Source organism: Dipodomys spectabilis, unplaced genomic scaffold, assembly GCF_019054845.1.
Source record: "Dipodomys spectabilis isolate Male_0828 unplaced genomic scaffold, ASM1905484v1 ptg000115l, whole genome shotgun sequence".
NCBI classification, from domain to species: domain Eukaryota; kingdom Metazoa; phylum Chordata; class Mammalia; order Rodentia; family Heteromyidae; genus Dipodomys; species Dipodomys spectabilis.
In genome coordinates this window covers 7,098,089-7,123,042 of record NW_024870792.1, presented here as the reverse complement: position 1 = coordinate 7,123,042, position 24,954 = coordinate 7,098,089, and the positions used below count along the sequence as shown (strand labels likewise).

The 24,954-nt window shown below is 36.5% G+C and overlaps 2 protein-coding genes across 9 annotated transcripts in view; one reads left to right on the top strand and one right to left on the bottom strand.

The window, feature by feature from the left end:
• The window catches only part of Ankar (ankyrin and armadillo repeat containing), a 55,682-nt gene extending 45,645 nt beyond the window's left edge, over positions 1 to 10,037 (top strand). The window contains exons 21-24 of the mRNA XM_042688250.1: positions 2,751 to 2,860; positions 4,864 to 5,060; positions 8,081 to 8,127; positions 9,787 to 10,037. Coding sequence (XP_042544184.1) covers positions 2,751 to 2,860; positions 4,864 to 5,060; positions 8,081 to 8,127; positions 9,787 to 10,037 — 605 coding nt within the window. The remainder of the gene's footprint in view (positions 1 to 2,750; positions 2,861 to 4,863; positions 5,061 to 8,080; positions 8,128 to 9,786) is intronic.
• On the bottom strand, positions 127 to 23,301 carry Osgepl1 (O-sialoglycoprotein endopeptidase like 1). 8 transcript variants are annotated; one of them, XM_042688246.1, is made up of 9 exons: positions 21,918 to 22,395; positions 19,813 to 20,056; positions 18,308 to 18,695; positions 17,443 to 17,647; positions 17,158 to 17,306; positions 15,781 to 15,911; positions 15,590 to 15,661; positions 14,283 to 14,388; positions 127 to 145 (listed from the first exon to the last, which is right to left on the bottom strand). In XM_042688246.1, the coding sequence occupies exons 2-8, from the start codon at positions 20,031 to 20,033 to the stop codon at positions 14,310 to 14,312; spliced, it is 1,245 nt and encodes a 414-aa protein (XP_042544180.1). In that variant the 5' UTR covers positions 20,034 to 20,056; positions 21,918 to 22,395; the 3' UTR covers positions 127 to 145; positions 14,283 to 14,309. The 8 variants fall into 8 exon arrangements, with proteins under 8 accessions (XP_042544180.1, XP_042544182.1, XP_042544176.1 ...); XM_042688248.1 differs by lacking the exon at positions 127 to 145 and adding an exon at positions 202 to 217; XM_042688242.1 differs by lacking the exon at positions 127 to 145 and adding an exon at positions 12,001 to 12,292.
• Between the last annotated feature and the right edge of the window lie 1,653 nt (positions 23,302 to 24,954).

Sequence of the window (24,954 nt, the reverse complement as noted above, 5' to 3'; positions counted from 1 at the left end):
AAACTATTTTCAATGGTTTTGGTTTGTAATCTGAGCAATAATGAAACAATAAGGCTAGTACCTTGTTACACATCTTGAATTCAAGTTAATCTACATTAAACTTCAGAGTAAGTCTACAGAGAATATTGGGCCTCCACTCAGCATCCTGAAATAGAACACAGCAATTGTGAACACAGTCTTTTTGTTTTCGTAGTTCCTCTTTCAATCACTTGTTTTTCTAGAATATAAAATGAGCATTAAACTGTATACTACCATGAACAAATAATAGTGACAGATTACAATGACATACCTCTGGTCTGATTTCCTTTTGGTGTATATTTTGCTACCATTTAAAGGCTCAAGTAGTAGAATGTTTGTCTGGCAAGCACAAAGTCCTGAGTTCAATCCAGTACTTCCAGAAAAAAAAATCTTTATATTGCTATGTCACACAGCAGAAAAATGGTCCAACAGTGCTAATATGTCACTACATTTACTTTACACCTAACTTTTCTGCTCACACAAATTATTTAACTGATTTGATATATCACTAAAAGCAACACAATAATGACAGTCAGTAGTGCCACTATTATATGTGTGTGTGTGTGTGTGTGTGTGTGTGTGTGTGTGTGTGTGTGTGTGTATGAGAGAGAGAGAGAGAGAGAGGAGAGAGAGCCACAGCACCATTTCTGGTTTTCTGGTGGTTAATTGGAGATAAGAATCTCAGGGATGTTTCTGCCCGGCTAGTTTTGAACCATGATCCTCAGATCTCAGCCTCCTGAATAGCCAGAATTACAGGTGTGAGCCATGGTGCCCAGCTTATATTTGTTTTTGATTACTATAATAAAGAATATTTGTATTTTAACTGAATTGGATCACTGCAGGCAGCAAAGGAAACTACTTACTGCACTATAAAATTACATTTTTTATGGAGTAAATTTGCATGGAAAAGAGGAAAAGTCAAGCAAAAGAAAAACTTTCCTGAAGCAAACTAGTTAAGAAAAACATATTTAAAAGAAATTATTAAACATTTTCATCAAAATAACATTATTGCCCATGACCTAAAAAGAATAACATTATTGATTCAAAGTCACAGTAATTCTGTGACTCTGATAAAATGATTGTTGTGTACCTAAATTTTGCTCCACAAATTCTTTTGTCTAAGAAATGATATGGCATGTGAGGCCAGGTGCTGGTGGCTCACACTGTAATCCTAGCTGCTCAAGAGGCTGAGATCTGAGGGATCACGACTCAAAGCCAACCCAGGCAGAAAAGTCCCCATCAGACTCTTATCTCTAATTAACCACTTAAAAACAGGAAGTGGCGCTGTGGTGCAAGTTGTAGAGTAGTAGCCTTGGGCACAAATAGGCTCAGGGAAGTGCCTAGGCCCTGAGTTCAAGCCCCACAACCAAAAAAAAAAAAAAGTTCAGATATGTGAGACATACCTATAATCCCAGCACTCGTGTGGTTAATGCAGGAAAATAAGAGTGTGAGGCCATCCTGAGCTATATCACGAGGCCATACCAAAAAACAAAACAACTAAAAAGAAATAACATGTTATACTTGCTTTCAAATTCTCTCAATCTGGAGAGGAGAATTCAATCTAAAAAAGTACTGGACCTTCTCTGCACTTAGAGTCATATGAATCCAGAGGCACATGCACATTTGGGCTCTCAGGCCAGGCCTCAATGATCCAAGTTACCATGAAGTGAGCCTCCTAAAACAGGTTCAGAAACACACGTTTCTCTGAGATTGGAGTTCCTGTTGCCAAGTGGTCTGTTTTCCTATGTGTAACGCTTATTTATTTTCTATTAAAAGTTTTTACTCCTATTCTTTTGGAATAATAAACCAAGTTCTTCTTAGTTTTAGGTTCTATACCCCCTCAGTTTCCCATTTCTTACTTTCCATCTTTTAAAGTAATCTTTTTTTTTTTTTTTTTACCTTTTTTGAGTGGTTGCCTTTAGACAACTTTTCCTTTAGAACAGTGCTTTCTATTCTCAGTTAGTTAATCTCTGAACAAACTTAATCTCTGAACAAAGTATCCACAAACATAGAACTACATTAATATTTTAAAAACAAATGAAACCAAATTAAGTTGGTATCTGCAAATTAATTATTTTAATTACAGTCCCATAACATTCCCCTCTATGACAAAAAGTTCAATGATTTTTAAACTTCAATAAGCGATATATTGATTTTAATCTCATAAAGTCATTAGAACATCAGAAAGGACATATTGTATTTTCTTAATTATAACTCAATAGTTACATTCACTCTCACTTTAAGAACCCTTAAAAACCTTAAAACAAAATATATTTTGAAGCCACAAGAAAAAGTACATTATCTGATTTAAAAAAAGTGAAACTGTCACATAAACTTGCTTAACCTTTACTATATGAAAGGGAAAAGCAAACCATAGTTTTAGGGAATGTTCTTTCTTTCTTTTTTTTTTTTCCGGTCGTGGGGCCTGAACTCTGGGCCTGGGCGCTGTCCCTCAGCTCTTTAGCTCAAGGCTAGCACTCTACCACTTGAGCCACAGCGCCACTTCCGGCTTTTTGCTTTTTGCTTATGTGGGGCTGAGGAATCAAACCCAGGGCCTCGAGCATGCAAGGCAAGTGCTCTACCACTGAGCCACCTTCCCAGCCCCCATATACATGTTCTTTCTTACTGTGTCTTCTTGTAACTCTTTTTAATGCTACGTACAAGTGAACAAGAGCACAAAGTATCAGTTTCTTATTTGATATGACCACTCTCCCTCATTTTTTAATTTATAGGTAACTTAATAGCTAGCCTGGCTCATTCTAGAGCTGGTATTCCAGAAGCATTTACCACAATGGGAACGGTCCAACGACTCTGCTACCACTTGTACTCAGGAAGAGAAGAGGTAAACACAAAACTAATTATAAAATTCAGTAGCTACCTTTGGTAGTATGGAATAATTTCTCCTTCAGTTGATTATTACATAACACAGATCATGATGCTAACTCAAAACTTAGACAATTTTTAAAATTTATTTCTCAATAAAGTTTCTAGTATTAATTAACCATATGACACCCACAATTGATTCCCACAAAAAGTACACATATGCCTTAACTCTGAGATTTTTCTAGGATTTGATTTATAAAAGCAGTACAAAACAACTATATTTAAAGATTTTAAAAGAAATATTTGTCCAAATTAGTCATTGAATTAAAAAACCAAAAACTATGAACTAATGGTCTTCTTAATGCATGATCTAAGTCAGTATTCAAATACATACATTGGTGATATAGAAATTTGTAATTAAAGTATAAAATATTTTATAAAACTGATTATTGAGGTGGGTATAGTGGCAATCTATAATTCCAGTCACTCTGGGAGTCGAGGTAGAAGGATTGAAAGCATGACAGCAGCTTGGGCAAGTTAGTGAGATCATATATCAAACAAATAACTAAAGGCTAGGATATACAGTTCAGTAATAGAGCATATACATAACATGAGCCCTCCATGTTATTAGACTTGGAACATCAGAAAGGGACCCAGTTTCTTGGGATTTTCCTTTTCTACAGGCTTTGGGGACTATCAACAAGATCTTGCTCTACATCATGACTCCTTTTATTAAGTGTCAGCAGGCAAGGATGTGATATTAACATCCAAGCCATCATTCTCTTTAAACATCATGTCACTGAATTTGCTCTCCAGTACCACAAAGCAAACAATAACAACAAAATAATTCTGGTTACTTTGTGCTCTTAAGACATTTGTATAATTTGAAATGAATGAATGAAAGAGGAACACCAAAGGGCAGTTGTTGTTGTTGTTGTTTTCTTTTTAATCTTCCAAGCAAAGTTGGAGGATGTAGGATATATATGAAAGAGGCCATGCTGACCTCTGCAGTGGTTAGCTTGCAAGTGTTTCTTTATTCTCTTAAGGTCTAAAGCAGTATGTTTTTAACTGTAGGGTGTATTGGAATCATCTGAAGGTCCATAGATTGTTGGGCCCCATTTCCAGAATTCTTCATTCAGTACATCCAAAGAGGGCCCCAAACTCTGTATCTAAGTTCTTAGCAGCAGAAGCTAAGGATGTAGAAGCTACACATTGAAAAGAATCACAAGTTTAAGGTGTAGAAGACTTAGGGACATAGACAGCATTGGGATGCCATTATCAACCCTTTGGTATCCTGATAATCCTGATTCATGATCATTTTATGAAAAATTTTAATCTTCCAATTACCAACTTCCTAGAGTATACCTTAAACATATTATCAACCTAATGTATGTAGAGTCATAAGCAAAGCAATGTGTACTTCATCTAAAGAAAGAAAACTATTTTTTCTAGAGCTCTGTAGCCTCATCCTTGTGATTCTTTGTTCTTTATCAATGGAACATAGTACTTTGTATTTATAGCTATTGTTGACCTCCTTTTTCACCTACAGTTTCCTTCCTGGTTTCCTATGACAATTACCTGAGCAATTTTGAGAAAATCTCAAGTCCAGATTATGCCCTAGAATAACTAAGGGAGTTTTTCTAGAGGTAGAAACCAATCATAATAATTGTCAATGCTTTCCAAATAATGTACAGCCAAGTTTGCAATCATCTAAGCAGAGTAGTTCAGTACTGTAATAGTAGCATTAGGGGTGCTGAGATAGGGGGACTGAAAGTCCCTCACTTGTATGGCGCGTGCGCGCGCGCACACACACACACACACACACACACACACACACACATAAGGATTGTGAAAACTACTAGAAATCAATGACAGTTGACCGTCCTCTTTAAAAATTGCTTTCATCTGAAGATTGCCATTTGTTTACATACTATCTACAGAGACTCCCATGAAGTAGCCATTTAAAGCCTAGAATTAGAAAATTTAAGAAAGCCCATTAAGAATTGTTTGTCCTTTATTTAGGTTCGTACAGCTTGTTCCTGTGCACTTGGCTACTTAACTTACAATGCAAATGCTTTCCGTATCCTGTTAAAAGAATGTAGGAATAAACCTAATCAGTTCCTTCGTCTAACAAATAATATCAGCAGAGATGCTAAGATTAACCCAGCATTTTTAAAGGAATTTCAAATGCAAGAAATGGTGGGACTTCCTTCTTTAAGGTATTATGTCTTCATTGGAATTGCAGTAAGGAAATTATTATTAAAGATTTTATGTAAGTTTAAGGAAGATCAACCATGGAGTAGTATCCTTGATATGACTATTCCTGCTGTGTAAAAAAGGGTAAACTTCACTATAAATGTCCATTATTATGGTCTATTTATTCTTATTTATGCATGAATGTATTTATGTATGTATGTATGTACATATGTAGTTGTTTTCTAATGCCAACTACCTACTGTCCTTTTATTACCAACAGTCTTTGCTTCAATGTACACAGCAGGTTTATTTCAAAGCTTAATATTGACTATTAAGTGTTTCTTCCCATTTTAATTTTACATTTCTCTAATAAGGAAAAAAGCTCAAGTTATCTGAAGCCACAATTAGTCAGGCTATAAAAGTTTGTGGGTTTAAGTCTTTCTGCTGTATAAAACCATCTACAAAGCAGATGTAAAAGGGACTATTTTATACTACACACACACAGACTGCTTATTATGAATCAGGTTAAAAAGTAAGGATAAGGTTAAGGAAGGACTACTTTGTCTGAAAAATCTTTCCATTTCTAGAGTTCTAGTTCATGTTTTTTTCTCCCTCAAATTGACTGGAGGAGTAAAATCTCAACATAAAGTCCTATCTCTGTGATAGAAGACCTCCTGGGGAGGAAGTAAACACTGAGAAGGATGACTGCCCCACTCTTTGTTTTGGGGTCTGGTCGTGGGGCCTGAACTCTGGGCCTGGGTGCTGTCTCTCAGCTCTTCAGCTCAAGGCTAGCCCTCTACCACTTGAGCCACAGTGCCACTTCCAGCTTTTTTCTTTTTCTGTTTATGTGGTGCTGAGGAATCGAACCCAGGGCCTCATGCATGCAAGGCAAGCGCTCTATCACTGAGCCACCTTCCTAGCCCCACTGCCCCACTCTTCACCAGGACAATCAAAATGTAATGTGTATTGCCAGTGGGAATGACAGTGAGCTGAATTCCCTAAGGTGTTTCTTCTGGAGACAGAGAACTCAGGCTCTTCCTCATACTTCAGTAGTTAATTTTTTAAAAGGCCCTCCTCTTCCTGATTGAGAAGGCAAGAGAAGGAAGCCATCTGTACAGCCACATCTGAGACCATAACAGAATCCCTGAAGTTTGGAAACCCTTAAGAGTGGACAAAAACTACTGTTATCATCAGGACATAGAACATCTAATGAGACTGGAACCATATGTCAAATTATCTGGGAAAACACTGAGGAATTCAAGGAGCTTCAAGGCCAGCTATGGTCATGTGCATGATAACTGTGAGGAAGAACCAGCCCAACTGGCCCACTGGGGTGGCCCTCACTGGGGGTGAGAAGATGAAGTAGATTAGCCAAACCTGTAAGGAGCAGTAGAAGGAACAATAGAATCGAGAGACAAAGCTCCCCATAACCAGAAAAGCAATCCCTGGAGTCCATTTTGGAAAAAGTCTGAGAGACATTCTTTATGAATTAGATGGTATCAAAGAATAAGGTTGAGCATAGACTCCCCAAAAGCATTCTCCAAACCACCTTCTGGAGAGGACCTATGAAAGACATATTTGGTTTAAGCACAAGCCAACATTCCCAAAGAAATGAAGAGTGTAAAACCAAGTTTCATGAGTCCTGATGGTGCTAGTGTTGGGTGGATGTGGAAAATGTTCTTGAAGCAAGCCTAAAAGGAGGACATGGGTGAACTACCTTCCAGCCAGTCAGGGAGTACATCATATGGATGTCATTCCTCATCTTTCCTAAATCTTACACATAAACTCCTCCATCTTCTCCATGACATGATGGGCCAGCAGTGGAAACATCTCTTCTTCCTAGAGCACTAGGCATGTTTGCTCTTCACCTAGACTTAGGGTGACATTTACCCACTTGCAGCATGTTTTTCATCAGTCTCAGTGCAGTGAGCTCCATTGCAAGCTTCCCTGGGACAGGTAGGAGTCCCACCACCCTATGACAGTACAGATCCTTTGTGGAAAGATAACTGGCTGGTAACCCAAGCTTCCAAAAAGGATGGAGTCTCTCCAGATCCAAAAGGCAGAACTCTCTTAGTGATGGTAAATACTAAAGTCCATAGATTGTCTACCAGCCTCCACTCTAACACCAAAGTTATTGGGCAATGTCATGGTGACCTGTGGATTATTTGCTTCCTTCAATCCTATATTGTTAAGCCCCTGGAAAGTCTTAACTTCCCTAAAATAATTGGCCCTTGATTTCCTCTGATTGTTTCCATAGAAAGTTTGCTTTGCTTATATTTAACACCTTTATTAGGTTTAAGTGTCCTCATTTGGTTTTCTTTGCTTATGTTACAACACTTGTGTTAGGATAAATTTCTCACACCTTATGTGGGTTTAGCTTATAGAAGCTTAGAAGCTTTGTGCTAGCTGCATTCCTGGCTGCTGGTCTTTGAGACGTCTACCAGCAGTCCACAACTCTCCAATAAAGACTCCCAATTCAGCCTCTTAAGTGCTGGCTTCTCTGTTTCTCATGACTTGAGTTCTCTTACAACATTTATCAAATTTAAGTATAAAGATGAAAACATCTTTAAAGTCACTTTAATTCCCAGAAACAGCCTAATCCTATATAAGCCATGGAATCTAAAATTTAAATTCCTATAATTGATGTTAAATAACTTTCATTGGCTCAAAAATTAATTTATGATGTTAAGTAGTATTTTACATAGTCATTTGAAGCCCTAATAGAAACTGTGGGAATTGGAAAACATGCTAATTTCTCAAATCTGTTTTCTTCAAAACAAAACTTGTGTCTCTTCTTGTAATCACTTTGAGCAGATTTAATGTTTCACCTGTTTGGATTGAGTAAATAAGTGACTGAATATAAAATACCTGTAGTTTGCATACCTATAATATGTGTAGTTTCACATATGCCTGAAAAGGGCCATTAGGCCCTGGATGGATGCCTAATTAAGTACCTGAAATAAATAGGTCTTCATATGTTTTTCTGGGTACACTTTGTCTTCAATAATTTTATCATTTGATTTAAAATCTTTTCCTTTTTTAGTCTGGAGAAGAATGGAGGACCATCAATAATTCCTGTCTTTAAAAAAGGTAACTTTTTTTTTTAAATTTGAGGTATCTTCTAATACTAACATTTTATAATTCTGTGTTCCAATCTCAAAATCTGAAATGTGGAGGCAACTATAAAACAGTTTCTCTGTATATTTAATGTACCTAAAACACTTCTCCATTTACAAGCCTCATTTCTTACTAACCATAATATGAATCTCTTTTTTTTTTTATTGTGAAAATACCGTACAGAGGGGTTACAATTACATGGGCGAGATAATGAGTACATTTCATATCAAGCATTGTTGTCTCCTTCTTTGTCTCCCCTTCCTATTCCTTCCTGGGAAGTTCGTTTTTCCACATAATGACTTGTACATGTCATTGTTGCAATGGGTCCACCTGTATTCCTATTTAAACGATTTGTTTATTCCCTTCCCCTCCACAAATTATACCAAAATATTATCTCTTGTTAGAAATGTCTGTCTTTTGCTTTTCTGCAGCTGAGCATGAAGAAAGTTGTTAAACATGTAACTAGGACTTATTTAGCTATACATTTTAGAGCACAGAACACATTCATAATTTATACAATTTTGTATGTAGTTGGTAGATGCAAAGTTGATCTTATAAGGAAATTTTTAAATCTTGATCTTATGTTACTCATTCCTATTACTAGACATTGAATAAAGAACTTAATTTACTTATTAACTTCATGTATATGCTTGCTCATCTATTAAGCTTAAAGTAGGACAAAACCAGTTTGACTATGTTGTCAGTTGAAATCAAGCACAGAACTATTCAGAACATTCACTGAAGTCAAGATGAGTATTGGACTCAGAAACAGCAAGGGAGAGAATAGAGACAGTAAAATGAGAGAAGGAACTTTATTTACTCTCTTTTCTAAACCTATTTAATACATTATTTTAGAGATAAGAAAAAGGATGTTAAGAATGGGTATATAGGGTATATTTCTGAATATGAGTAGAAGACTGCATTTATCTTTAGCTCTTTAGTATGAGTTACACACACACACACACACACACATACATCTGTCCTTTTTTCACTTAATACTGATTTCTAAACAGTGTTGGTACAGTATTCTAAACAGCATAGAACAATAATCTATATCATTACTGACATAGATTGAGTGGTTTATATTTTATCAGGCCCAAAATTTTAAGATATTGATGGAGCTTTTATAGGCTTGTGATAGTATAAGAAAAAATAAGGACAATATAGGCACTTTTATGATAAAATTAATGTTATGCCATTTCAAATTTGACAGCAGGAAAATATGATAATCACACAAAATTGTATAATGCATCAATGGAAAGCATATGGTCTTAGTTTTAGGAATTTGTGGATGGGCATCCTTGGTGAAACAAGAGCGAGTCACGTTTAAACCATACTCTCATGTTGTTTAACAACTTACTGCTATACTTGGCTGGAAAAAAGCATAAAAATGCGTTAAAACTTCTCTTTGGTGTTAAAATACCATTTATTTATTTATATTTACAAAATCACGTATAAAGAATTGGAAAACCATATCCTGGGCCTCACAATTTTTTGGCATTTAACACCTGTAAGTTATGAATCTGATTTTTAAAGTATATTTTAGTTATATAAACAAAATAGGGAGTAATAAGACTATACCTATAATCTTAATACCTAAGAGACATTTAACTGTGGCCTTCTAATTTTTAGGAAAAGAACATCGAAGGAAAGCAAAACCTAAAATTCAACCAAAAGACTCTTTGACTTTAATACCGCCTGTGACTAACTTCATGGGACTCTTCAGAAAAACAAAAAAGACCATTGTCTCCCATAACGTTTTCTCTTTTTCATCTGGGATGTCATCAGATATTATAAATGTATCAAGGCCAAGAATAGTAGTTTTAAGTAGACTTGGGCAACATGAACATGGATCTTACCCAGAGCCTACCGAAGGCCAATAAAAAAGCATTTCAGTATGAAAGGATATCGGAGCAATATTTTTATATCTTTTTATTTTAATCTTTAATAACATAATGGGATAAAGTTTTTTGAATGGAAGTTCTGTTTTTTGTTGTTTTTTTTGCTTTTTTTGGGTCTGGTCGTGGGGCCTGAACTCTGGGTCTGGGTGCTGTCCCTCAACTCTTCAGCTCAAGGCTAGCGCTCTACCACTTGAGCCACAATGCCACTTCCGGCTTTTTTTCTTTTTGCTTATGTGGTGCTGAGGAATCAAACTCAAGGCCTCATGCATGCAAGGCAAGCGCTCTACCACTGAGCCACCTCCCCAGTCCCAAATGGAAGTTCTTGATATTGATGCTAAATAGATTTTCCTTGGCACATTTTCTGGAATTAATAGCAAGTCAGCTATTGTTTCAAAAAATAAGTAGAATTTTTGTAGTAGAATGCCTGTACTTGATTTCATTAAGATTTATCAACTGAAGACCAATACCAGTGGCTCACACCTATAATTCTAGCTACTTAGAAGTAGGATTATGTTTTGAGCCATCAGGGGAGAAAAACTCACAAAACTGTTCCATCTTAACAGAGAAAGGTAAGTGTGGTGGTGCATACTCAGCTATCATTGGAATGCATAAACAGATGAATAGTGGTACACACCAGACTGAGGAAAGAGGGAAACTAAAATATAAAAATATAAAATATAACCAGAACAAAAAAAGGCTGGAGGTGTGGCTCAAGCAGGAGAGGATCTGTTTAGCAAGGGTAAAATCTGGAGTTCAAATATAGTATGGCCAAAATACAAAACAAAACAAACTGACATGAGTAGTATAACTAATAAACAATGAGAGTTAGAAACATTTTTTAAAATTGGTATGATTAAAGAGGATTTAAAGAAGTATACATTAGTGCTATTTAATGATAAATATTACAAATGTGTGAGGCTTCTAAAACTGAAATGTGTGCCTGAAATATTTATTTAAAATAAAATTTGAAATCATTGCCTATCTGACACACAATATGGGGGGAAAATGTAGCCAGGCACTGGTGGTTCATACCTGTAATCTTTAGTTATTCAGGAGGCTGAGATCTGAAGATCCCAGTTTGAAGCCAGCCCAGGCAGGAAAGTCTGTATGACTCTTATCTAATAAACTACTCAGAAAAAAGCTGGAAGGGGTACTGTGGCTCAAATGGTAGAGCATTAGCCTTGAACACAAAGAGGCTCAGGGCAGTGCCCAGGCCCTGAGTTCAAGCCCCAGGACGGCAAAAAAAAAAAAATCCAAAAGCCAAAAAACTTAGCTGCCAGTGTTAAACATCCTCCATGATTTAAACAAAGTGTGTTTAGTTTGTAGCTAGAAAGGACAATATTCTTTGTGGCTTAAAACCATGTAATGTCTTTGTTTGAAAGACATTTTAAATGGGTACATGGTTTGGTGTATTTCTGCTTCTACTTTTACAACATCACACAAATGTGATACAAGTACAACTGAACTTCAGTGGGTTCTTAAGCCCCTCCCCCCCATCCCTTTTCTCTATCTGCTTTGCTCAATTGCCAGAGGGTTTTGTTATATCCATTTCTTACTTGGGCTCCAGTAAGCATTAAATACATACAGTAACTAGTATTCACATGCTTTAATGCTACAATAATGGTGGGAATGATAGTAGCTAAATGTATTTAGGTCTTTCTTAGAGTCCAATGTTCTTTTTTTTTTTTTTTTTTTGGGTCCGGTCATGGGGCCTGAGCTCTGGGCCTGGGCACTGTCCCTCAGCTCTTGAGCCACAGCACCACTTCAGCTTTTTTCTTCTTGCTTATGTGGTGCTGAGGAATCGAACCCAGGGCCTCAGGCATGCAAGACAAGCGCTTTAACCACTGAGCCACCTTCCCAGCCCAAAGCCTGTGTTCTTAACCACAGCAAGACTTCAACTTAAAAGACCTCTTAAATCTTCTAATTCAAGTCAAATTATATTAAGTGTTTTAAGTCACAACTATTTATTTGTTTATTTATTTATTTATAATTTGGTGGCTCTAAACAACATTTATCCTTTTATGATTCTGGAGAATAGAAGTTTAAAATCAGGTTATAAGCTGGGCATAATTTCCTCAGAAGACTCTAGAAGGGAATCTGTTTCTTGTCTTTTCCAGCTTCTGGTGGATCAAGATGTTCTTTGGCTTATTCCACCTCACTCCAATCACACCTCTAGTCAAACTGCCTCTTTTTTCCTTTGTCTTCTATGTCTGCGTTACAACTTTCTGATTAATGGACTAAAATATAGAAAACACGGGGATGGAGGGGAGAATAGAATGTTTTACACTAAAGGATAATTAAATCAAATGATAAGGAACTGTGCCTTTTATTTAGTACCAAAAGAATTCATATCAATGGATATTGTAAGCCTCTAAATATATTTTTTTTAAAAAAACCTTTTTGTACTTTGAAACTGGCTTCACACAGGCTCTGTTTTTTTGTTACTGTTTTTTTTTCTTGTTGTTGTTGGTCATGGGGCTTGAACAACGGGCCTGGATGCTGTCCTTCAGCTCTTCAGCTCAAAGCAAGTGCTCTACCACTTGAGCCACAGTGCCACTTCCAGTTTTCTGGTGGTTTACTGGAGATAAGAGTCTCTTGGACTTTTCTGCCCTGGCTGCTTTGAACCTCAGATCTCAGCCTTCTGTGCTGCTAGGCTTACAGGCATGAGCCATTGGCATATGACCTGGCTCTAGACTATTTGAAGATGATTATTAGGTTGAGAATAAGGGGAATCTTTGTGTTTAGTCACAGGTATTTCCTGTGTTTTGACTAAATCAGACCATCCTACCATTCCTACAATATATGACATCCTCAGGATTATTTTTATTATACCATGTTTTCTTTTTCATAAAACAAAAATAATGGCTGAGAGAAGACTCAAGACATGCAAGGTTTCAACCAGTTGCCTACCTTTTAGCTGTACTATAATTTTGGCACATGTGTTTGCCAATATAAGCTTGATAATTCTCCCTTTTCCTTTTTTCTCTGTTACTTCCTTTTATCCCTCTTGGGAGAGCACCTGGAACAATTTTTAGACTCTGAAAATTTCAGATTATAGTTATTCTTATAGTTTACGTGACAGAAAAATTTTGGCGAACTTCACTTCATAATTTGTATTATTCTAGCAATGAATTCAGATATAGAACACAAATCCAAATGTAAAATGTGATTGAAAAAGTTTCTTCTATGTATTTTATTTTATGCCAGTATCAGGACTTAAACTCAGGGCTTCTCTTCTTTTTTCCATTCATGGATGGCACTTTATTATTTAAGCTATGCCTCTATTCTGACTTTTGTTAATTGAAGATAGTGTCTTGAATTTTTCTGTCTAGTCTAGCTTCCAGCTAAGACTATCATACTAGCCTCTCAGAAGAGCAGCCATAAGATAAGGAATAGCAAGAGTCTTAAAAAGTTATTTTTATTAGTATATATTAATGCATATAATGTGCTTTGATCATATTCACTTCCTCTGTCTTTTTTTATCATTCATCTCTCCAGGTCTTCCTTTAAAATTTTTCTTGCAGTTTTTAAAAATAGGATTCATTGTTTTTACATGTGTTACTGAAATGAGTCCCTTCCCATAGCTTAGTCCACTCCTTCCCTTCTCTACAGCTTAGCATGCTCCCTTCGTAGGTGACACCAGCCTATGTAGTAAAGGCAGTAAATAATCAACTTCCAATCCCATTTACCTTGGGATGGCACTTCTGGGGCAGCTACAACAAGAGGCTACAAGAGCTGCTTAGAGTGACCTTTTGTCTGAACAAATGGCAGGACCCTTATCTACCATTTGGATAACAGCCATAAATCCTAGTCTGACATGATGAAGCCCCTGGCCCACACGTCCACACCAGGGTCTCTGCCTCCCTTCTTCTAGCCCCTCTTAAAACCACCTAAGTTATATAAGGTCACCCTGGACAATAGCTGATGATGCTTCTCATTTCTCCTTTGTGAGAAGTAGTCTTGCTGGTCCCCTTTCCCAGCAATAAACCTTTCTTTGTTCTCTGTATCAGGATATCTGCATGGTTCTCTGGCAGTCTAGTTATTTTATTTGAGATAACAACATGAACATACAATATACTGCCATCATATTCTCTTCTACTGCTCCTTTTCCCCTTTCCACCAACTTCCTTCAGTATTCCCCATAAAATAAAGTCTAGATGGCTAATTAATATATAACTACAATCTGATACATAAAATATTAAAATAACTTTAATGTTGAAATACTACCTGTAGAAAAATTTCAGAAAGTAAAAATCAAATCTTCATTTTTAATGATGGTACTTTTATAGCAGCTTCTTCAACTTCTTTTGATATATCTACTCCAAGAGGACATCTGTATCATAAATTTAAAAAGTGACATTATTTCAATACTTGCTTCATATCCATCTACCACATGTTCTGTACACTATTTGCTTAGTTTTGATAATGTATGAATCTAATATATAATTCATCCTGTGTTAATAGTTCCTATTAGTTCCTACATAGATACAGTTATATTGATTTTCAAATTAAGATAATAAAGATCATCTTATTAATAAGAAATCTAAATTTTGAGATTTTTTGAAAGAATTCTATTCTCAAGTCTGTAAATTAGTAAATTAAAAACTTGAGAGCTGGTAATGTAGTTCAGTCAGTGGTAGAGCACTTGCCTAAGCACTGAACCACGTATTCAGTCTCTCGTGAAACACACACACACACACACACACACACACAAGTCCATAAGTGAAACAAAAATGATGAAGGGTGTCTTTTTTTTTTTAAATAAAACTAAAGGGGAAAAAACATTTTGTCACACAGTTTAGGTCAAACTTTCATCCATTTACATTTTAGAAATTCTCCAGGTTTCTGTGAATTCTTCTTTCCTTTCCAACTTTCCTTTGTGTATTATCGTTCTGGAATGGTCTAGCTCCTACCCTCCTTTTTATGATCTTCTTCAACACACAGGAGATTCTTTCAAACACTACTAACTTAACTCTGTTCCTTCACAATCATATTAAAGTTTGTGATTAACATAGCACAACTGCCTCATTATGGACTAAAATATATCAATATCAGATAAAACAATGTTTAAATAGAATTATGTCAGATTATAAAAGGTAAGCCCTTTACTATTACAGAATTAACTGAGAGCAGAACTTAATAGCAAATTTTAAAATGATACTATTGAAACTTTGATTTGAGAGAGGAAATAAGGCTTGTAGTAAACAGCTATCTTCTGGCCAGTGCTCAGCTACTCTTGTAAGAGCATAATCACAGGCCAATATTACATCTGAATGCTTTCTGTGAGTTTTCAGCTGGTTTTGAAACCTATTTGATACTGCAAAAGTTCAGGCCATGGTGATTATGTCAAAATTACATCAAGTCATTTCTTAATTCTTAACTTTTTCTCAAAAATATTTAACTGGCTTCATGAAAAAAATGTAACTCTCCTTCAACTACCATCAGAATATCAAAGAAATCCTCATGTGAAAGCAAAATCCAGGCTTTGCTTCTGTAATGTAACTTGTATAGAAATTAGAAATAGTAGCACTTACTTTGGTTCATAGCGGATGCCATCTGTGTCATGTAAAATGCCCAAGCCAACACGTAATCTTTCAATACCATTCCTAAACAAAAATTGTTGAAATCAATATCCTAAAGATTGCTAGGAAAATGACTTAGTATGGTGAAATGTAAGTACTATTTACATCATTAGAGTGAAGAATACATATGTCTTGTGGCTTACCATGCAATCATAATTCCATTATCAGTGCACAGTCTGGGAGGAGGGCACAACAATGTACATTGTGTTGCATTTGCTACAATTTCCAAAGCTCTTCGGATATACAAGTTACTTGCAACACCTCCAGATACAACCTGAAGCAATCAAGAAGACCAAAATTCACAACTATTACATATATATAGATATGTAATATATATTATATATAATATATAGTGTAATTTATTATATATATATGTATACATAAACCCAAGCTATTAACTATGACTGGAGAAAATGTCAGCTTTAAACAATAAACTATCACACTTTGGGTTTGGGAATGTAAAGTGATATGTCTACGTAATAAAAATGTGGAGATTGACAAAAAAAAAACAAAACCCACTAGCAATTTTTTTTTTTTTGTCGGTCGTGGGGCTTGAACTCTGGGCCTGGGCGCTGTCCCTCAGCTCTTCAGCTCAAGGTGCGCGCTCTACCACTTGAGCTACAGCGCCACTTCCGGTTTTCTGGTGGTTTATTGGAGATAGGAGTCTCACGGTCTCTCCTGCCCGGGCTGGCTTTGAACCGCGATCCTCAGATCTCAGCCTCCTGAGTAGCTAGGATTACAGGCATGAGCCACCAGCACCCAGCTACCACTAGCAATTTTGATATCAACATATAAACAATTTTTATTAGAATATTTACATAATTGCAAGTATGTTACTGATATTTTAGACCCTGACCACTTTTTTTCATTCTACTAGATTCTTCAAAAAGTTAAAATTCATTATTTTCTTTCACAAATAATCATTTAAACTTTTCTTTTGGTTGGTCATGGGGCTTGAACTCAGGGCCAAGGCGCTGTCCCTGAGCTTTTGTACTTAAGACTAGTGCTCTACCACTTTGAGCCAAGCTCCACTTCCATTTTCTGGTGGTTAACTGGAGATAAGAGTCCTATGGATTTTTCTGCCTGGGCTAGCTTTGAACCATGATCCTTACATCTCAGTAGCTGAGTAGCTAGGATTAGAGGTATGAGCCATCAGTGCCCAGCCATTTAAACATTTTTTACTTCATCAAAATAATAAAGCTAGGTTATATTAAATAAAATGATTATATCAAGAATTTTAAGAATATTTAAAGGGATTTTAATAAAGGTTCAAAGATACCAGTTTTCTAGAAATATAGAATGGAATTACTGTACTTGATTACTTATATAAATATTTTCAGTTGAAAGAGGAGTGACCGTGGTGGTTTTGTTACCCAGGCTATACTACAAATGGTTGTCTTTTCTACTCTGAATAGTTTCAGACCATTAGAGCTATATTTACTTAAACACAGGATAAAATTCTTGAGAAAAAGTAAGGAACTGCAAAGTGTACTATCAGTAGATTAGATGACAAAACTTACTACTACTGCATTACTGTGAGGTAACAAGTCTCTTTGCTTGCAAAAGAGAATAGCACGATGTGTTCTTTTTGCAACGTGGCATGCTGTTGTGTGCTGGACTGCAGCAGCAATGTCTGCAGCCGAAGACAGGATTTGTCCCTTCTCAATACCTACAGAAATGATTAGGTATTTTTAGGCAAAATCCATGATTATCTGCCCAACTTTACCAATTAGATATATACCTTCTTCTTAAAGGAAAACATCCCAGTATATTAATGTTAAAAAAATGTATATTTATGTATGTACCTTCTTCTTTTTCCTTTTGCATTATTATTTTATCAATAATATGTTGAAGCCCCGAGAAAGAAAAATCACAGTTTTTAGCATGTTGCATAGGTGGATTGATATCAAAATGAAATCTATTTCCTTGTTTAGCCAAATGTTCTATAGCCTTCCCACCACTCATGATGGAACATTCTGGATGTCTGATTAAAGAAAGTCTCCTTGCTACCTATCAAAAACAAAAACATATGTATTACTTAATTAGTTAAAATTACACATTTTGAAATAATAATATGCAAAAGACAAAAGAAAAAATATTCTAAAAATACTGAATGAGTAAAATATACTAGGACTGGACATGGTAATACATACCTGTAATCTCAGTTACTTAAGAGGCAGAGATAACAAGCACTGTGGGTTGTCAGTAGCACTCTAACCCAAAAAAAACCCCAATGTGTATGGTACAACTTAATCACAGAATTGGTATGTTAATTTTTACATATCCTTTCATTTTAATTTTTTCAGTATGCTATAGCTTACAAAGCATTTTTCACAAACATTTAACTACAATAATGACTGCAGCTGCAAGCTCTTTTTGCCTTTACATGTAGATATAAAATTTGCTATTAGTATGGCTAAGAGTTAAAAAATTATGTACTAGCTTTAAAATATTTTATTATTACTATTTTTAGGACAAGGTCTTCCTATATAGTATGGGGAGACCTTAAAAATAGATCTTCCTACCTCAGCCTCCAGAATGCTTGGACTATAGACAGGCATCACCATACCCTTTTTGTGTTTTTCAGTATATAATATCACTAAAATACTTTGATGAACACATCTATTATTTAATTGATGCATTATAATAGAAAAGAATGAAATTAATTACCTTGTCAAGCATGTCACCAGGTGCTATGTCCAGAGACTTTCCAAGAAGCAGAAAATCTGAAACTCCACGGACTAATGCCAACAGACAATGACCTCCAGAAATCAAAAGAACTAGAAAAGGAAACTCTACTTTGTTAGTCAATCTAATTGTAAGTGCATGAGCCTCCATATGATGAATGGGAATGAATGGTTTTTTGAACTGTTTTACCAGCTGTACACTAAATGATAAGCCTACTCCTAAGCTTAAAGCAAGTCCTGGTTTTATGGTTGTTGCAATCGCTGAGAGTTCCCTTGGAGAGATTCTGCTGGTAGAAAGAGCTTCTTGTACTATCCGTTCAATATTTTCTCTGTGAAGCTGTTGAGCTACTGGAGGAATAATCCCACCTGTTCTGAAAGGAACAAAAAGACAGCTTTCATAATAATGTTGGAAAAGAAAGAAAAATGATGCAGTTATAGCTGATATGGTTCTACATCAATCATCATATAGCAGAAAATATTAGTAACACGCATGTTCAATTCATGTGCTTTATAAAGCAACACACTATAGTAAGAATTTACTACATAGTGATTAGAGAAAAATGTTTCTGACTCAACTTTTCAACAAAATTCCCAGACTTGTCACTAAACCAACCTTTTAACCATTCTAAAGAAATCATGAGGAAAGGAAAGACAGGACAAAATTATGTTTAAACATACTGAAGAAGTTAAACACAATCATATTAAACACAATAAAGAAGTCTGCATGGGAAGGACAGGATAAAATATTTTAGGAAAATTAAGTGCTTTACACACTGAGAAATTTAAAATATTTCAAAATTATTTGTGCAAACTGACTCAAACTGTGTGATATGAAATGGAAAGAGGACAAAGCTTTGAAAATAGTAGTAAGTTAATTGGACACAGAATCATGAGGGACCAATGCATCAAAGATGATTTAGATACTCAGATAAGATGGAACAGATAAGAAATAGAAACAGAAACATGAAAAAAAGTTTCTGAAGAATTGATTTTTAAACACATTGCACTTAAGAATACCAGGATAATGGATAGGTCACAATCCTAAAATAAAGTTTGAATATTCAGTGTTGGGATGATAGTTTTGGTCCATGTAAAACAAAAGAGTTATTCCCAATAACAAAAAGTAAAAAGTTCGGAGGGAAATTTGTTAGCAAAAAAAATATCTGACTGATTTACAATCTAAGGCAGCATGATAAGCAAACAAAAATCACTGAATTACAATTGGAGTGAGCTTATGTTCAGTTTTGGTAAAGACATCAGCAAAGGCTAGTATCATACAATGAGAAGCCTTAAAATCCAGGATGAAGTGTTGTGGCTTTCTATATCAGTTGCTAGCTGCTTTTACACAGATAATAAAGTTCCTAAAATTTAACTTGTATATGTGACAAATGATTTCAGAAGGAATGGTTTCATCTAACTCTTTCAAAATAAGGTAGGAATTATAAAATAATGTCTACTTACTTTAAATGAACTTCAATGTCTACTTACTTTAAATGAACTTCAGTCTGGGAATGTATTGCTTCTCCTAAGACTTTTCCAGTTTCATCCACCACAGCAGCTGCTGTATCATCACAGCTAGTTTCAATTCCCAGTACCAGTTTATGAAGAAATTGTGGTCCAGGATGAAAATTAAATGTTCTTAAAAATCCATAAACTTTCCTTTTTGATAGTTTGGAAAAAACTCCAGCTGTCTTATTCAGTATGAGCATGCTTCCTACTGTATAGATAATTTCTAGAAAATAGTGACAGAGAGAAAAGCTTATTATTTGGAACTGATATTAGCAATTAACCTATTAAGCAAAATAATGCTTTTTTTTTTTTTTTTACTATATTGTCCTATAGAATTTAGTAAAGTTTGTAAGGATGATGATAAAGTTCATAATGCCCTAGCAGTCTGTGTATATGAGTATTAATCTGTATATAATAGAAGTATTAACGAATGTAAGGCTTTTAAAGATAGAAAAAAGAAGTGTGATACAAAAAAAAATGGCAGTTCTGGTGTTTAAACTCAGGGCCTATGATTGCTAGAAAGGTAATCTACAACTTTAAGCCAGGCCCCCAATCTTTTTTCCTTTGTTTTTCAAATAATGTCTCCTGTTTATCTTAGTTAGTTGGATGACATATATGTACCACCACTGGAACTTTTATTGGTTGAATGGTGTCTTGAAACATTTTGCCCTGCCCTGGCAAGATTAGAATAGCACTCCTCTCATTCTCTGTCTCCAGAGTAAATAGGATTACAGGTATATTCCACTATGTATGGGTATTTGTTTATTTATTTAGTCAGTTGTGGGACCTGATCCCAGGGCCTGGGTGCCACAGCATCACTTCCAAGGTTTTTTGTTTGTATTTTTAAGTAACCCCAAACCAAAACTCTAAACCACTCCAATTTTGTTCCAGTACACAGCTTGAACTCAGGAATTGCATTCTTGCTTGGCTTTTTTTTCAAAGCTAGTGCTCTACCACTTGAGCCACTTTATCTACTTCTTGCTTTTCCGTAGTTGTTTGGAAATGAGAATCTCAGGGATTTTCCTGATCAGGCTGGCTTTCAACCTTGATCCTCAGATCTCAGCTTCCTGAGAGGTATGAGCTACTGATTCCCAATTTCAAAAAATCTTTTTGAGAATTGACACTGGCACAGTAAAACTCCACACCTGAACAACTATGTCTGTGTTAACTTAAGCAAATATAAAATATATAATTTTATAAAAATATAATTTTATAAAAATATAAAATTACTTCCTGGCTATATGTTAAGGAGTGTATGAAACATATATGAGTTTCATGTTTAGATGTGGATCCCATCCCAAAGCTATTTCACATATGCCAATGCTTTTTTTTTTTTGGGTCTGGTCGGGGGGCCTGAACTGTGGGCATAGGCGCTGTCCCTCAACTCTTCAGCTCAAGGCTATCGCTCTACCACTTGAGCCACAGCACCATTTCCGGCTTTTTTCTTTTTGCTTATGTGGTGCTGAGGAATCGAACCCAGGGCCTCAGGCATGCAAGGCAAGCGCTCTACCACTGCGCCACCTTCCCAGCCCTATGCCAATGCTTTAAAAAAAAAAATATTTGGAAACCAAAATGAAGACAAACTGTGGTATTTTTTTTATAAAGGCAATTCCTAATAAAATGTTATCATCCTTTAAATAACAATTATTTAGAACATACATGCACACAAGTCAGTATATGGTTTTTTAGTTTAGAAATAATCATCACATAAAATTAACCTAAAGGAACACATCTTGACTAAAATGACTAACACTTTTTTTTTTTCACTACAGAATGACATTTTTAAGTTTCTGCCTGGAAAAAGTCACTTTTATTTAAAATCGAAAGAACACAAACCTGCTACATACGCAGGAATTAGTTCTCTCTCTCGCTCTCAGTCTTTAATTTGCCTTTCAACCTCATTAATGAAATGTGTTCTGAAATCCTCAGGTCTCAGAGGAACTTCCTAGGGAGGGCTAACACATTTTATTCTGAGTTAAATTTACACTTTTGCCAGGTAACCATAATTTCCGTCCCCAATCCTCTTTAGCCTACCGCTAAAACACTCTAGTATTTTTACAATGCAAAGCAAGTCCTTTCCTTACCAAAGGAAAATCGGGGGTTCAGGTCAAAATAAGGACGGAAGATGTGGCTCCGCGTTAGAACGCTTGCTTAGGAAGTGAAAAGCCTGGGATTCGATTCCCAGCATCGGAAAAATGAAGCTAGGCAGCGAAGACTATTGTAATGGGAGAGAAGCCATGCAGAGATGAGAAGCACGACCTATAACGCAGAGGGCCGTCTGGAGAAGCTGAGGCTTTCGGGAATTAGACCTGGCAAGGGCAAGGCTGAGACAAGCAAGTCCAGGCCTCTGCGGCCGTGAACGCTGCTTCCAAGAGAACCGGGTGACCAGAGCAGGAGTTTCTGTCTGACCCGAGGGGAGGGACTCGGGCTGGACCCGTATCCCCAGATGTGGGTAAGCATTCGTGGAGTCAGCGATGAACAACCTCACCCACCGTCCTGGAGAACCAAGTGCCCCCCGTGCCCTCTCTCTGCACCAGCCATAGGGGCCCCCACACCGCGCGAGCCGGGACGGCGCCCGGAAGTGACGCCACAGCCCCGGCCAGCGTGCCTGCCGTCGTCGCGCTGGCCGCTCCTGCTCCGCTAGGCGGCGCTCTGTAGACAGAGCTAACTTTCGTCTCGCACTTTGTGCGTGTGCTCTCACTACTCCCGGACCCGCAGGAAGCCAGGCTCCGATGTCACTCGGTCTCACTAAGACCATTTTCCGGGCTCTGCCGCATTCTGTTTTTCTGCCTTTGTCTGGATTCTTCACTCTGAGAAGAGGGTGAGGTACAGTCATTTCGTTTTGGGGGAACTAACGCTCAATAGAGATGGTGGGGCGGACATACCTAATGCAGTACTTTCAGCTGGACGTGGAGAGTAGGATGTTGGTACTTCTAGGCCAACAGTGGAAAATCATTACTGTTCTCCCAATTCATGTTGAGTGAAACGTCTGCGGCTGACTTAATTTTTTAATCTAAAAATAGGCAAGCAAGTGGGAGTGGTAATTTTTAACAGGGTATATTTTTGTATTGGATTATATATAGCTCCCGCTTACTACATATGCATGCAACCACATGTAGTTATGGACTCACTTTCTTGCACCTTTTTCAGTCTTTTCTGGCTTGGATTATGAGCTTCTTACCATTTCTCTGAATGGATTTCTCCTCAGTCTTCTCCCTTGCTAAACTTTAGGGTTTTAGTAAGCAAAGACTCCACAAGCAAGGTTGGATAGGACTAGCTCATCTGTGCCTGGCAGAGTATGAAGCTCAGGGTATGTAACTTAAAAATAGAACCCAAGACAGATAAAAACAACTAGATGCACAATTACCTCAGTTGGAATGATTGCTTTTCAAAGTTTTTCATTTGTATGTAACAATATCAATGAAGTGGCATTTATCTGCCAAACACTGGTAGAATATTAAATGAAATCCCCATAATGAGTGGTTGGTTTCTGTCCTCATTTCACAACTAACGGGGCCACAGGGGTTGGGTGATTTACAAGTCACACATCTCCTAAAATGGTTCAGACTGGCCACCTGGCTCTGAAATCTTTTTGGTATAACTTCCAGGAGACAGAATAACTCACTTTTCTGGTGGCCAATTGTTGACTGCCAGAATAAAAGGAAAAGAAAACTCAAGAGCTAAAGATTATGAAAGCCTAGTCATCCTGTTTGATTAGGTCTGATAATTCCTTCTGTTTTACAGCATTGCATGTTGAAGATGTCAGATTTTAGTCACCACAAGTAATTCAGTGACATATGGCTATCAAAAGAGCTAAAGTGCATGTACTCATAAATTGAAATTGTTAATTTGAAATCCTTTTGTACAATGACCTTAAAATAGTAAAAAAATAAATTATACTAAAAAGTTAAAATGCTAGTAGAGTGTATTAAGGAAAAAAAAATCACCCATAAAAGAAGTGTTACTGTATATCTTATCACCAGTAAATTTCAGCTCTAAAAAAATAGTATATAGTGAAATTAGAAGTTTTCAAATTGAGTACAACCATTCATCTACCTGTTAAGGCCAAGACTTAGGAGTCACTTAAATTCCCTCTTGCCATCCCAAATTCATCAATGTCTTGTGAGCTGCTTGGAGATACAAAGTACATTTCCAAACTGTCTTACTTCATCTGTAACTTCCTCAGTTATAAGCTATTTCTTACAAGAGCGTCTCAATTTATTCTTTGTTTTCCATTCCCGTGATTCTCAATGTTAGTGGTGTTGATGAAAAAAATTAGAACCCTTTAATTTTTCCTATAATTCAACAATGGTTCTGTCATACATAGAATAAATTATCAGGCCTCTCTACCTACTTCTTAGACCTAATTTTGTAACATTCTACTCCTTGCTATGTCTTTATGATTCCTTTAGATGTCTCATTCTCCCTGCTTTCAACAATTCTTCAATAATTGTCAATACCCTTAGTGGAAATCATCTTCAATCTTGGTACTAGAGTTGCTCAAACGTTACTCAAATAAGATCCTCAGGAAAGAACTTTCAGAGGTAGTTCTATCACCTGTTTTTTTTTTTTGGGGGGGGGGTCCAGTTGTGGGGCCTGAACTCTGGGCCTGGGCGCTGTCCCTCAGCTCTTCAGCTCAAGGCTAGCGCTCTACCACTTGAGCCACAGCGCCACTTCCGGCTTTTTTTTTCTTTTTGCTTATGTGGTGCTGAGGAATCAAACCCAGGGCCTCAGGCATGCAAGGCAAGCACTCTACCACTGAGCCACCTTCCCAGCCCCTCACCTGTTTTTTTTTCCCATACAATTTATCACACTTTATGAAATTGCAAGTATTATTTTATCTGGTCTTCAACGAGATTAAGAACTGCAGGGAAGGGAACTGGATTGTCTTGCTCATAAAATCAGTAATACTGTCTATAGTACTTGGAACAGAGTGGGCCACCAAATATCCCATTGAAAAGGCAAAATGAGGGAAATTGGAAAAGGCTTCCATTTTTGAAATATGTGTAAAAATGGAAGCCTTTCAGATTAACTTTAAAATTAAGTAAAACAAAGGAACATTTTTAGTTATCTTAATCTTAAAAATAAACTTGAAAAGTGGCAGTGTAGTTTTGATGACTG